The sequence below is a fragment of the Arctopsyche grandis genome, chromosome 8 (assembly GCF_051622035.1).
Source record: "Arctopsyche grandis isolate Sample6627 chromosome 8, ASM5162203v2, whole genome shotgun sequence".
NCBI lineage: Eukaryota > Metazoa > Arthropoda > Insecta > Trichoptera > Hydropsychidae > Arctopsyche > Arctopsyche grandis.
Genome location: NC_135362.1, coordinates 26,202,095 through 26,217,096, shown reverse-complemented (window position 1 = coordinate 26,217,096; position 15,002 = coordinate 26,202,095). Strand labels below are relative to the sequence as shown.

General features: G+C 34.4%; 2 protein-coding genes across 2 annotated transcripts; one reads left to right on the top strand and one right to left on the bottom strand.

The window, feature by feature from the left end:
* Positions 1–1,293: 1,293 nt before the first annotated feature.
* Positions 1,294–5,785, top strand: LOC143916263 (zinc finger protein 532-like). Its single transcript, XM_077437296.1, has 3 exons — positions 1,294–1,426; positions 2,599–2,704; positions 2,773–5,785. Exons 2-3 carry the CDS (start codon positions 2,604–2,606, stop codon positions 4,547–4,549), a joined length of 1,878 nt encoding a protein of 625 aa, XP_077293422.1. The 5' UTR covers positions 1,294–1,426; positions 2,599–2,603; the 3' UTR covers positions 4,550–5,785.
* A 14-nt stretch (positions 5,786–5,799) lies between these two features.
* LOC143916264 (cartilage-associated protein-like) lies at positions 5,800–7,992 on the bottom strand. Its single transcript, XM_077437297.1, has 2 exons — positions 7,762–7,992; positions 5,800–7,141 (listed from the first exon to the last, which is right to left on the bottom strand). The coding sequence occupies exons 1-2, from the start codon at positions 7,791–7,793 to the stop codon at positions 5,914–5,916; spliced, it is 1,260 nt and encodes a 419-aa protein (XP_077293423.1). The 5' UTR covers positions 7,794–7,992; the 3' UTR covers positions 5,800–5,913.
* Between the last annotated feature and the right edge of the window lie 7,010 nt (positions 7,993–15,002).

Here is a 15,002-nt window from a genome sequence, read left to right as displayed (position 1 = left end):
AAGTGAGTACGCAGATCTTCTGCTGCATAGCAAGGTACGTTAGTTATCAAGAGGAATCGTTTAAAACGTTTCGCTTCCTTAAAACATTTCTCGGGCATAATCGAGCAATAAAGATTTTCTTCCAAACTCCACAGAGTTTCCATAGGCCGGGATACGGTCAAAACCTTTAACCCGCCCTATACTATAATACTGTGGCGGCTCGCTATATGACATGGTCGAGTTCGTTCACCTTCCTGCGAGTTGGGACCAACGCGGCCGTGTTCAGTGTTGCTACTATCACTTCGTTTTCGGCCGTCATAATAAATCAACGTACATTAACAAGCCAGTCGTCTCATTCGTTCCATCCCCTATAATACCTTACTTACAATTTAATTTTTATTAATAAATAAGATTATTAAGTATGATATCATTATCATATATTAATTATTAAGTATGATATCGAGTTCTATTCAATGTACCTATAGTTTAATTAAGACTTAAAACTTTAATTTTAATAAACAGTATACATGTATATAGTTAAAATTAAAAAAGTTTGGCTCTCAAAAGAAATCTCAATCGTTGTACTGTTGAAATTTGGCTCGGTTGACTAATAAGTTTGCCGACCCCTGGCTTACTTGGCCTATTATCAAGAACTTTCAATGGTGCTGATATTCACTTTAAACTGATTCTATACAACAGTTATAGAATTTTCTTTCTACTCGCGAATCAACGGACGTAGACGTGATATTTGCCAACTGGCTGATGTTTTGTGAGTTCGATTCATAAAATTACAAAGAAGACATACGTTGCTTTATAGTTATGGGGGATGAACGAATGAGACGACTGGCATGTTAATGCACGTGTTTATTATATGACAGCTAAAGGCAGAGTGAGTAGTGGCTCTCCGAACCCAGCCGAGTTGGTCCCCACTCGCAGGAAGGCAACCAAACTCGACCATGTCGTATAAGCGAGCCGCCACATAGTTAAAGCCTCGCCATTTCGCAGATATCTAGATCAGTGGCAGCTCGTCTATATGGGCTGCGGGGCTACAGCCTCCCAGTATAGTACAAATGCATGCTATTTTTGCCGTCTATATGGGCTGCAGGGCTGCAAATCTCCCAGTATAATACATATGCATGCTATTTTTGTCTGCATTTGATAACTGGTATGGTCAACGAGTTGGTTACAAACCGATTAATCTATGTAGCCCTCCCTCTATGAATTTTCACGAGCCGCCACTGATCTAGATAAATAAATACCCACCCAAATCTTTGAAAGACATCAACTTAAAATATTTTGTCTGAGGCCGTATTTAATCCTATTTAGACCTTTCCATATCCAACGCTTATCGTTGACAGATCGGGTTGGGAACTACGCATTGTTATTAACTATTATTAACTAATGCATTGTTACTAACTATTGCAAGTGAAAAACAAACTTTCAACTGGTTCGTAACGATTTTTTAATTTTTATATCTTTCTAGTGGTTTTACCCGGCTTTGCTCGGCAGTTGTAATATAAACCGCTTAAAAATGGCCAATCTCATAGTAAAAAATTTATTTGAATAGTCTTGTTATATTCAAATTTATTTGAACATTCATTTGTTTCTGTTTTATTAAATTTAACGTCACGGATTCACCCCCGGCCTTCGCCCCCGATATACCCCCAGGCTTTCGCCCCTGGCGCGCCTCGGGCCTGCGCCCCAGGCCTTCATCTCCGGCGCGCCCCGAGGGCAAAGGCTCGTCCCCCGTCCCCACATATTCATGGAAATTTTTTACTTGTTTACAAAGTTACGAACCAACAATACATATATACAAAGTCTCTTTCGAAATTATATATTAGATTATTTACGGCTAAATATTTTAGAATTTTCATATATGATTATTATTTTTTAATAATAGTTTTTGGTTATGCTTTGAACACTTCTTAAACTATGAAGTTTAAAAATATAATAAGCCTTAGTTTTATGTTTAAAAATATAATAAGCCTTGTCCATACAAACGTATTACACTTCTTCCTTCCTCAATTATGGCACTAGAAAATTATTTTTTAATATGCTATGGATATCTACCATTGGCATGCATCTGTGCTTTTATTTTTTATAGGAGCTAGGAGCCCCCAAACATCTATAAAATCGCCTCTTTTTTACACCCACGAAAAGAGTCCAGCGTGCTTGTTTATCGGTCGATTTTAAAAAAAATACGCGCACAGTTGCATAGAAAATATCTTTCTCATACCGATGATGAAATTTTTTTAAAAATTGGTCCAGTTTCGGAGGAGAAAACTGGAGAATACGAAACCTCGATTTTGTTGATTTAAAATCCGTATTATCTGGTCGAATTCACTCAATATATATATTGATATATATTGTCGCATTCACTCAATATATATATCGAAGAAAGGAACGGCAATAAAATTAAGGTTTCGGGTATACAGTCCTCTTAAGAAAGCAAAACTGAACAACTTGTTATTAACACTCATACTAATAGTAGTAATATGAGACATATTTATGCTATCATCATTCACAGTGTGATTGTTAGTTGTTTGTATGGACGTAGTTAGGCAAATAGAATCAAACTTATATATGAATAATACTTAATTAAGTTATTATATTTTTCAGACAACATGGAGGAAATGGTAAAGAAGCTCATATTTTCAAAGGTCACAAACACGTATATATGCCCTCCAGAATTCACAACAACGTACCCATGTATATGTGGTGATAGGTTAGTCAAAAAAACATTGTAACATTCGAAATACAAAGCTTTTATTATAATAACTCATTTTATTTCAGATTCGCCTTAGAATCTAGTTACCAACGTCATATAAATCGGGCGAGTGTAAAAATAACTCTCTTTTGCAAGCAATGCAACACCAAACTATTCTTCACGAATCGATGCATGATGTTTATGCACTTAGAGTCGCACGAAAACAAAGATTTCAAGTATTCGTTGTCAGACTTCACCATCGAACCTCTACCGATCGAAATGATGAAAACTAATTTAGCTACCAGTAATAATCTGAATGACGGCACTGATCTATTGAAGAAATATGGAATTTTGTCGTCTGACGATGAACCGAAAGAAGATAATGCAACCATTGTGGATTGTTCTGTCGAAAATATAGATCAGGAGCAGATCTCCGAGGATCCCATCGACATTGTTACATTTAATCCAAGCGATTCATGCCAAATCTGTTCATTTAGGTTCAAAGAGACTACTCAAAAATCTGTTGAAGTCATCCGTTCGCATCATTATCAACGTATAGACGATTCCGAAGTGTTCGACCACACATGCCACCACTGCAAACGCATCCTGCCCAACAAATGCTCGCTGATCGCTCATCAAAAGGCTCACGCTAAGGAAACTCCTCACATTTGTCCGGAATGTGGCTTGGTCTTCCCTATAGAAAACATGCTGGAACGTCACATGACCTTCGTCTGTTTCCACTATTCACGGATCATGTACGTCAACTGTGTAGCCGACTCTTGTACATCTTCGTTCCGCGAACAAGAAATACAAACACACTTCAAAAAGCATTTGAAAGTCTATTTCACTTGCCTGCTGTGCGCGCTGGAGTGTGAGACGTCCGAAGAGCTGAAGTCGCACTGCCAATCGGTGCACGAGGAGAGAATTTTCCAATCTGTCGCAGTCTACCATTGCACAGTCTGCAACTGCAAGTTCGCAAAAGAAAACGTTTCCGAACACATTGTAGATCATTTCTCGCATGCTACTAAAGTCAAATACATATACGTATGTCCCGGTTGTAAACATTTCGTCATGAATATCCGCCAGCTGAAGAAACACGTCGGTAAATGTATGCCGTACAAACAAAACATGCAATGTTTTGATTTTCACAAGAACGCTTTGCTGATGGGAAAACGTGATAAGGCAACCAGACTTAAGTATTCAAGAGAAGCTTGCTTGTCTACTGAACAGACAAATCCGAGCTCGGAAGCGGTTGATGATCCGAATTTTGCGAGCAGTCCAGACAGCGAAATGGAGAATGTAGATGTCGGCAGTAGTGTCGAAGAATCCACAATTCCCTCTATAGAGGAAGTTGTAGTAATTCCGGAGACTACTCCAACAAAACCTAAAAAGAGACTCAGACCTCAGACTAAGAGATGTACCATCGCGAATGTTGTAGCATCACCTGTCTCCGGATTGAACTCTTCAGTCTTCAATTGCTCACTATGTGCGTTCAAGACGCTAAACAATGTCATATTTTATAGACATATTATAACGCATCGTGATGAATGCACGGTATATCAGTGCATGGAATGCGGTCTTTGCTTCACTTACAAATCTGCATTTGCTACTCATCTAGAAGCCAAGCACAGCATCGTGAATGCAGAGGTTTACATAGAAGACAAGAAATGTTTTATTAAAAAGGAGGATAGGTCTGGATTCGGCGCTAAGAAGAGAAGGAAATGGAGGAAGCCAGCAGCAAAAGCAGAAATAGAAATTAATTTTCAGTGTCCGGAATGTCCGGAAACTTTTGATAACAACGTCGAACTTGACAAACATTTCAGGTCTCATGGTATGGCGTTTTTGATGAAAAAGAAACGATAAAATCGAGTGGAGATTGGTTTTCTTAGAACCAATAAGGGGTTTAACATTTATGTACTATCTGAGGAATATAATATTATACATATATATGTATATATATATATATGATACTTCTTCACGTATAATTCTATTATAAGTAGGGGTAAAAAACCCATCTAAATTTTTCCATAAGTTAGCTACATACAAATATATATATATATATACATCTAATCAGTGGTATAGTCGGGCCAGGTCGCGGCCCTGGTACTTATTTTTGAGCCAGGTCGCCGCCCTGGCACTTTGATTGATATGAAAATTGTTTTATGAGTAAAATTAAAAAATATTTTGGCTAATATTAATAACTAGAGGTAGGATAGTCACAGTGCTATACATTGTTCGGCAAACCTTTAATAATGCATTTACAACCTTTGAACAATACACGGCCCCCTCAGGCTCCGGTGACTATTAATAACACTTGAGACAAGAAAAATAAGAGGCGACTCAATCGCAGTCTTTAAAATAATAAATAATCATAGTTGTCCTATGTCCAAACTCATTACGTTCAATGAAAACACTCCTTTCTTTTCCTTCCTTTCAAACAGTGTAGTTAAAGTTTGAAATAATCTTCCCAACAATTAAGTATATTCTAAAAAATTTAGTATATTTTTAAAAACAAGCTAGAAGTCTTTCTTAAACTTACTTTTGAAATTCTTCTTTTCCAATATCTTTTCTATATATTTTTTTTCTTGTTAGTTATTATGTTACTTATTATTAAGTTTTTAGAAAATATAAAAAAACATCGTACTTTCAACAAGAATATTTGTCAATTAGCATTAGATTTTTTTTCTAAATATTTGAGCTACCAATATAAGGCTACATATTTTTTAAGTGATGAAAAAAGAAGGTATGTAGAAGGTTTGGGTGGTAGAATCCGTGACGTTAAATTTAATAAAAAATGAATATTCAAATAAATTTAAATAAAATAAAACTTCAAATCACTTTAATAAAATGTATATTTATAATTTAAAGCATGTATTTTTTTTATGTAGGATTTGATCTTTCATGCTTCATTTTAAACATATGTACAAGAACTCTTCATTTTTTTAATGCATTATTATTTGAATCTGACAAAATTTGATAACCAATTTAAAGCATTGTGATTGTTTATAAGCAAATTTCGTAAGTGTTACTAAAGTAGGAAAAAAGTAAAAGTCTTTCCTTTAATTAAGTATTTTTAGTTGTACCATTTATTTGTGATTGAATAAAAAATAAAAAAATATTCATAAATTTTATTTTATTTTCATCAATAAAAAATTATGTACATAACAAAAATGAATGATTGGACAACAGAAGGAATATATAAACATTTTCCACACAAAATTCAATTATCAAGGAACAGTTTCAGCATTTTTAGAAATATACTTTTGAAATGGATTATTGTCTAGTTTAATTGTCTTATTAACACCTATCGCTGGTAAAACTTCGTTATCTTTAACAGCATCAAAACTATTCGCCAATTTTCTACTAGCTGCTATCTCTGCATTGAATTCATCATGGATGAACTTCAACAATTTCTTCTCATACGCGTTCCTCGACAGGTAATACACAATCTCAGGCCGTGGTTCTATCGGTGCATCGTCTCTTCGATTGCTGTATAATACCTTATTGTGTAACATTTCCTCATCGGTGGGGTATATCAAAAGATAGCTGGCAACGCTACGGAGTGCTTCCGGATCTTTCTTAGCCTTATAGTAAGCCATCTGTAAGTAGTTATAAAAGTCTCCGAGTAGTTCATCACCTTTCACTCCGTCTAAAGTTTTCAACTTCTCACTGCAACCCTGTTTACACTGGAGACAATATGTGAAATGATTCGAAACGGATGCTGTAAAATCGGGCAACCAGCCTTGATCGAACGATGATTCGCATAGGACTCGGCAACGTTCGTCGGCAGCAAAGTAAGAGTGGATGGCTTCCTCCATATAGGCGATTACTTGATCCCAATCTTCACCGCCATATGAATTAACAGCATTGAGGTACAGTGAGTAAAATTCTTCAGTTTCATAATTAGTCACCTCTCTAGGATTAACACGGGGTAAAGTCAGATAATATTTTAAGTTGTTTTTAGCCACGAAGTTGTCCGGGTGACGGACTAAGTAGGTGAAAACGGCCGATGCTGCTTTCTGTGGGTTGTTGTCTTTGTAGTAGCAATTCTGAATGTAAAGGTACGGCTCAAGGTTTTCAATGTCCCTTAAAGATTTACCATCGGGTGCTTTGTTGAACTTCACGTCTTCGTAATTCAATCTTTTACATTTCATGAAACACAGAGTCTTCCTTATCATCTTCTCGTAGAAATGCAAGTCCTCTATGTTTTGCCGATTGAGATAATCATACTCCTTGTTTGCACACTGCATCCTGCAGTCGGCTATTGCTGTCAGGACTCTCTTGTGTTTAGCGAGAGCCGCCTCCAGATCGACTATGCATTCAGACCAGTTTTCATCCAAATAATTTTCGACTCCCCTCCGATACAATTCGTCGTAGGTCTCCTCGACTTCTTCGGAAGCGCTCCATCGTAAAAGACTCAGCAGAACAAAGAATAGCACTTCTTTCGAGATGTTTCTGTGGAGAAACATTGCGGAATAAAGCGTCAATACAAAAAAAAATGTGATAAACAGATGTTGAAGCTGCGTGATCTGTTTTGATAACCCCAGACTGAACCATTTACTAGTCGACCCACTTCTATAATGACGGCGACCAATGAGGTCATTCACTTCCTGGAAACATTCCCGTAGGAAATAGGAATGCTTACGTGCAACAAATGTAAATTTTACGACACAAAACTTTAATCTGATAATAAAATAATGTGCGTCGTTATGAACCGAATGATATCGTATTTTATGAATAGAGTTTCATATTAATAATATCAAATGTCGATCAGAAGCTTAACAAGTTCAAAATGTCGATCAGAAGCTTCTTAAAAAAAAAGGGCTTTATAAAAAAATAGCTACAAATTGACCAGAGTTTGCCTCCCCCCCCCCCCCCTAAATTAAGTCCCTGGATTTCAGTAGTCGATGCAATGGGGAAATTCTAAATCTAAATTTCTATTGATCAAATAGCATCATTACGAACCTTCAAAATACATGATTCATATTGATTGGAATGTATTATTTGACCAATAAGATTTGGGTATTTTTCTTTTTTCTTGAAAATAGCCGTGATAATAAATCGGTGGCCCTTACGGAAAAAATATGAACTCGTACCAGGAGAACATCCCAGGTTGGAGGATAATACGGGACAAGTACGCGTGATGCGTGTAATTTACTCATACACGCGTCCCACTCCTAATCTTAAGGTCTGACCGCACTATGCACCTGCGACATGACCGGCAGCGTGCGGCCAAATATTGTTTGTATGAAATTGTATGAGATATAACGCACTACGCGTCAGGCGGCAGAGTTGCCTTTTGTATCAACTTTGCCGTGTTGTGTCGTGCTGCAGCAGTCGACGGCCGTATAGTGCGGTCAGACCTTTAGAGCTTGTACACATCAGTCATTTTATCATTTTTCGAGTCTTCATCAATTCCAACTGTGTGCCGTAAGGTGAACCCATATTAAATATGGGTCTACTTCACGGGACCGAAAGTGAAACGTCCGAAAACGCAAATATCGGAAGGCAAAGATCGAAAATTGAAAGATCTTAAGTCGAAAGATAAAAAAATGGAATATCCCCCCGTCGTACATACTCACTTAATTTGCGCGAGTAGGATACAACAGAAACAAGAGGAAGAGGCTTTTCCTTTCGTATTCTGCGCGCGCACATTAAACAAGGCTGTATGACAAAAAAAGAGATAATTTCACCGCATGCCACTCATATATATTATATATACATATTACTATTTACCATGCACCCTTTTTTTTTGACCTTTCGACCTATGATCTTTCGATTTTCGATCTTTGACTTCCGATATTTGCGTTTTCAGGCGTTTCACTTTCGGTCCCGTGAGGGGTACCCATTAAATATATACATATAGTAAGAGAATCACAACCGAAATCGAATCCAACAACTGTTGACTATTTAGCAAACTGTCACATTGCTATCGATAAGTAATGAACAGTAAAACTATTGAAGGTACAAAAGCAGTCAGTCAGTAAAGTTACAGGTTTCTTATATTTTGATTTTAAATTCCAATCGGTCAACAATTGTTGTTTCTCCTACTTTATTGACAATTAAAAGATTTCATCATATTTTTTACATAAGATTTGTAAAGTAAATAAATAAAAGAGAATCAGTTTGAATCATTTGCATAATTGGGAATTTACCATATGTTATTTCGAATTTCGAATTATTGAAACATTTCTCTGTTGGTAGTGGACTTGAGATGAGTACTGTGTCAACATCTGCTATTGACAGGTGTCAGGTATTCAGTTGAAGCCTACGCCCCCATATTAAATATTTCTGGTCCTGAATATAATCACCAAATCGACAGGTAACTTCAATGTCACAGATCTTGACCCAGTCCGTAATAATAGCACATGCCTAATCTAATTAACCGTGACGCATTCCAATCGAATTCTTATACAATTAATCAAAATATTGAATATTAAGTGTGTTCGTTGTCGCGTTCGGTCGTGTCGCCAAAGTGTGTTTTTGCTACTTCTTCATTGTTACTAAATAAAATATAAAATGGCCAAGTACGTGCAAAGCGTCTCCAAAATATTAGAGAGTATGGTCCAAGTCCTCATGGACCCTGTCAATAGATTTAGCAAGGACCAAATGGCCAAATTGATGCCTTTCACCTCTGATATCTCGCAAACTGTAGGCGAAATGTCCTGTAATATTGCAATGCTGGAAGGAGAGCTGTCAGCTACCAAAATTTATATGTCTAAAGATACACCCACCACGATTGAATCGACATTGGAACTTGTTAGTGAAATGGAAGAAAGAAAAAATAGAAAAAACAATGTTATCATATTTGACATTACTGAAACAGGTAATAATGACGACAATAATGTAATCGCAAATTTATTGTCAAAAGCCGAGCTACCTAACCACAAATTCACCGCTCATAGAATCGGATTAAAACAAGGTACGAAGCCAAGGCCCCTAAAAGTTAAACTCGATGTACAGCAAACAGCAATATCATTACTTAGAAAAGGACCCAAATTAGGAATTAAAATAAAAAATGACCTAACGTACATGCAAAGACTACATATAAACAATTTGTGGATCGAAATGAATACCAGAAAAGACAAAGGTGAAAGTGACTTAATAATAAAATATTTTAATGGAGTGCCTAAAATAATAAATAAAAATAGTACAAAAAACTAACAATATATTACCAAAATGTTCGAAGCATTATATCTAAAATACAATTCCTTAAAAATGCTATAGCTGCTTCCGCATATGACATCATATTATTAACAGAAACGTGGCTAAACAACCTTATAAATGACTCCGAACTAAACTTTCATACATACAATATGTATAGATATGATAGAAACATAAACACCAGTACGAAGACTCGAGGCGGTGGCGTGGCAATTCTTATTAAAAAAGTTCATTCATCATCTGTCATCATCAACACAAACAATTCCATCGAACAAATATTTATATCAACCAAAATTTTCAATGTAAAGTGCATATTCGGTTGTGTTTACATCCCTCCATCCTCTGACATTAGTGTATATAATAATTTTATAAATAATATTGAAACAATCAGATTAAAATATCCTGATTCAAAATTCTTAATAACTGGTGATTTTAATCTACCAAATTTGGACTGGCAAAACCTTGAAATGAATGAAAATTCTCCAATTCATCAAGAAATTATAAATTTATCTTTAAATTTAGGTCTTAAACAATTTAATACTATTTCCAACTTGAATGATCGTGTCTTAGATTTAGTTTTTTCCAATTTCAAAAACACTAACGTTATGAAATCTCATGATGTTCTATCTCCAGTGGATGGCCATCATCCACCCCTAGATATTATTATTACTTTAAATAAATCTACTAATCTACCTTTAATTCAGCAAAATATTTTTGATTTTCACAGAGCCGATTATAACGAAATCATGAACCAATTAAATGTCACTAATTGGTCGTTCTTAAACGATAACATTAACTTTGAATCAAAAGTCATTATGCTGAATGAATTATTAATCTCTTGTATATACAACCATGTTCCTCAATATAAAAATAAGTTGCATTTTTTTCCAAAATGGTTTAGTCCCGAATTAAAAAACCTAATACATAAAAAAAAAGTGTGCACAAATTATTCAAAATTTATAACTCTACACACATATATATTGAATTCAAAAAACTAAGAGCTTTGTGTAAACTACATATATCCAAATGTTTTAAACTTTATATTAAAAAAACAGAATCATTCATTGATTCAAATTCCAAATATTTTTGGTCATTTACTAAAGAATTAAACAACAATAAAACATATATACCAGAAAACATTCAACTTAACGGTAAATTTGTTGACAATACTAATGATTCAGTCAATCTTTTTGCTGATTTTTTCAAATCGATCTATGTCAAAAACAACAACAATAATTCTAATTATAGCATTGTAAATAATAATGTCCTGATTTCACCTTTACATTCTATAAATATATCTATTCAAAAATTAATTAACAAAATAAATGCCTTAGATATATCTAAATCTGCGGGTCCTGACAACATACCCCCAATTTTTATCAAGAATTGTGCCAATGTTTAACTTATCCTCTTTTTAATCTCTTTAATCAATCTATTTCCACTGGTATATTTCCCAATTCTTGGAAGTCTGGCTATTTAATGCCTCTCCATAAAAATGGGGATAAACATAATGTAATGAACTATAGAGCCATCTGTCAACTATCAACTATTCCAAAACTTTTTGAAAGTTTAGTATTAGACGAATTTATTCCTTTCATTAATAACATTATTATTCCACAACAACATGGTTTTACTTCTGGTAGATCTACCTTATCCAATTTATTATTATATGAAAATTTTATTTCTAGTGCCTTATCTGTTAAATTGCAAGTTGACTCAATTTACACTGATTTCAGTAAAGCATTTGACAAAGTTGATATTGAGATTTTATTATATAAACTAAACAGTATCGGAATCAGCGGTGTATTACTAAACTGGTTTCGGAGCTATTTGTCCAATAGATCATTATTAGTTAAAATCGGCCATTCTAAATCTTACTCCTTTAATCCAACTAGTGGCGTTCCCCAAGGATCTCACATGGGACCAGTCCTATTCAATATTTTTATAAATGATATTATAAATATATTTAATGATGTTAAAGTGCTCTTATTTGCAGACGATTTAAAAATATTTAAATGTATAAAAGACACTAACGATTGTGCTACTTTACAAACTAATTTAAACTCATTAAACGATTGGTGTTCTTTTAATAAATTATATTTAAACATTAAGAAGTGTTCTGTTGTCAGGTTCAGTAGGTCAAATAACAAAATTATTTATAATTATCATATAAATAATGAATCATTACCATCATCATCGCTAATTAAAGATCTAGGAGTTATTTTTGACGACAAATTAACTTTTAATTCTCATATAAATTTTATCACAAAAAATGCCATCAAAACACTTGGTTTCTTAATAAGAAATAGTACTCACTTCAAAAATGTAAATACGATTAAAATTTTATACACCACTCTGGTTAGAAACCAATTAGAGTACAATTCTACCATTTGGTCTCCTTATTTAATGAAACAAATTAACATAATAGAGTCAGTGCAAATAAAGTTCACTAGATTCATCAAATTTAAATTTTTTAAAAGTCATAATCACTATGTCAGTAACGTTATTATTTATAGGAAACTTAATTTGCTAAAATTATATGACAGAAGGAAAATTAACGATATTTCAGTTCTGTGTGGTCTTCTTAATGGCACTATTAAATGCTCTGACTTGGTGAGTTTAGTGTGCTTCCATGTGCCGGGTAGATCAATTAGATGTAACCATCTTTTTGATATGCCCAGGTTTACCACTAATTACTCATTGAACTCAGCTATGTTGAGACTGCACAGAGTTGGAAACGAATTATCCATGGTCGATTTATTCATTGTTAGTAAATATAACATGAAATCTATTTTATTTAAATATTTTTTTAATATAATGTAATTTATTTTGTAGTATATGAATGTATGTGTATTTTTCTTTTATATTTCATTTTAATTTTTTTTCTTTTTCTTTCTCTATTTCCAACATGTAAAATGGTCAATTTTTTCTTGACCGTAAAATAAAATAAAATAAAATAAAAAAAAAATAAAAAATAAAATTATTACTATGTATGAAATACTGCGATATTTTTTTTAATTTTGAATTGCCTCAGGAAAGTTATTTTAATACATATCAATTCTTCCGATAAGCATTAGTTCATAGTCCATTCTAACAAAAATTCACATAAACAGAATATACAATATACAATACTAGGTATTAATTTAAATTTTCAGAATTGAATAGTTAGCCAGTCACCATGCATCTGAACGCCGACATATCGAGCGCGCTTCAGCAACTGGAGAGCATCAAAACGGCCATCGACCAAAGTGATGATATCAAGCTACAGGTATTTATCATGAATCGAAACAAATAAAAGCATCAAAAGATATCATAAATATATTAACTTTATCATATTTTCAGAATGCTACTGCTGACGACTTTGCATTGATATTGGGACTATTGGAGAATCCCGTGTTCAGAAGCGTCGTCACACTGCAAGATTCAATGGCGTTACTTGCGACACAAATCTCTCATCATCCTTCGATTTTACCTGGAGATTTCGACATAACCCCAGCTGGTCGGTTTATCAATAATAACTATAAGACCTGTTCATAACCATCAAAACAGTTCATACATATACCAGATCCAATTCTTTAGTGACGCAATGTTAAATCTGACCTATAAAGTTGAAATGCATAGTCACATCTTTGTGATCATTTCTTCATCTTTAAAAATTCAAAACACGTTTCTTTATACTGCATATGTTTTGTTTTTGTAGGAGAGCTAGCATTGCAAGCCCGAGGTCTTTATGGTGGTTTGGACGGTGAAGAAGAGCAAAGGGTGCCTCAGCTGTCTCCTCCTCACAGCTTGGGATATTCCGTGCTAGGAGCACAACAAGATTCCGATCGGATTCTAGGCATAGACGGCCAACCCATAGATACCAGTATATCTCATCAACAAGTATGTATTTAACCCTTTGCCCGCGGCAATAAATATAGCGAACAAGCCCTGTACGCAGCACCTTTTTCGCGAATTTAGTAATCGAGTTTTCGACCTTAAATACAGATTTTAATATTTACTCAAGTAACCAGATATGTTAATTAACACATAAAGTATTATTTTAAACAATAAAATACATAATATATCTCGTAGTTTTGCCTTAATTGTCAAATAATCATTCTTCATAGAATTGAGACGTATCGTCGCCATTGTTCAACAGACGTGACGTCCCATAAACGAGGTTTCAGTATGGTTCAGTATGGTTCGTCATGACACACAAAGGTGATGAACTCGCTCCGTTCGATGAGAATTCCCGCTTGAAATTGACATTTGATATTTGGGAATCACTTTTCGACAGAAGTCTCTCGCGGAAAATTCACATGAAACCCACACACACACACACTTCGTGGAAATTTTTCAAACGAATATTGAGAAAATTCCATCACACAAAGGAATTCCTCCAACCAACAACGGTTACTCTTAGCGAGGCTTAATCTTACACGGTAACCATAATTGTTATAAAAATAAACGACTACATAGCTCAACGAGCATTAGTTGTAATTAAAATCTGATGCTTAAACCAAGAGAATGAAGTTTTTAATATTTTTTTATAATAGTGTATATATATATATATATATATATATATATATATATATATATATATATATATGTGTGTGTGTGTACATTCCAAAATCACTCGTTGAAATATAAACGTGCATAATACAAATATCATAATAGCGAACACACTAAATGATGAGCAGAGTATTATAAAGAGTAGATACCTTTGTACATATATACGCATTTGCCGCAAGGTCTGTGCATACTGAAACTGTTAGCAACAATAGCCTCGGGTATGGTTCGTGTATCAATTCCTTTCCAAAGTCACTCGTTGAAATACTAACGGGCACAACACTAGTATTATAATAGCGAAAGTATACTTCTGTGTTTAGATTAAATTTCATGTATAGTAAATCAAACTGAGCGTTTTTATAATAAATATATTCTCATGGTATTATAATTGAGACCATAAACGAATTTTGGAAAGTTCAAAAACCCTTCCAAGTTCAGAGCACTTGGAAGGGTTTTTTTTGCAATTTTCAATCGCCCGAAAATCACTAAGCATCGCTGGCATATATAAATAATCGGTCTCCGTGACGAGCCGGAATGTTTAATTACAGAAAACGCAAATATCGGAAGGCAAAGATCGAAAATCGAAAGATCTTAAGTCGAA

Coding starts and splice junctions, on each gene's coding strand:
- LOC143916263 (XM_077437296.1), top strand. CDS start 2,604: ATGGAGGAAATGGTAAAGAAGCTCATATTTTCAAAGGTCACAAACACG. Junction 2,705..2,772: donor CCATGTATATGTGGTGATAG/GTTAGTCAAAAA, acceptor ATTTTATTTCAG/ATTCGCCTTAGAATCTAGTT.
- LOC143916264 (XM_077437297.1), bottom strand. CDS start 7,793: ATGTTCTCCTGGTACGAGTTCATATTTTTTCC. Junction 7,142..7,761: donor TACGAGTTCATATTTTTTCC/GTAAGGGCCACC, acceptor GTTTCTCCACAG/AAACATCTCGAAAGAAGTGC.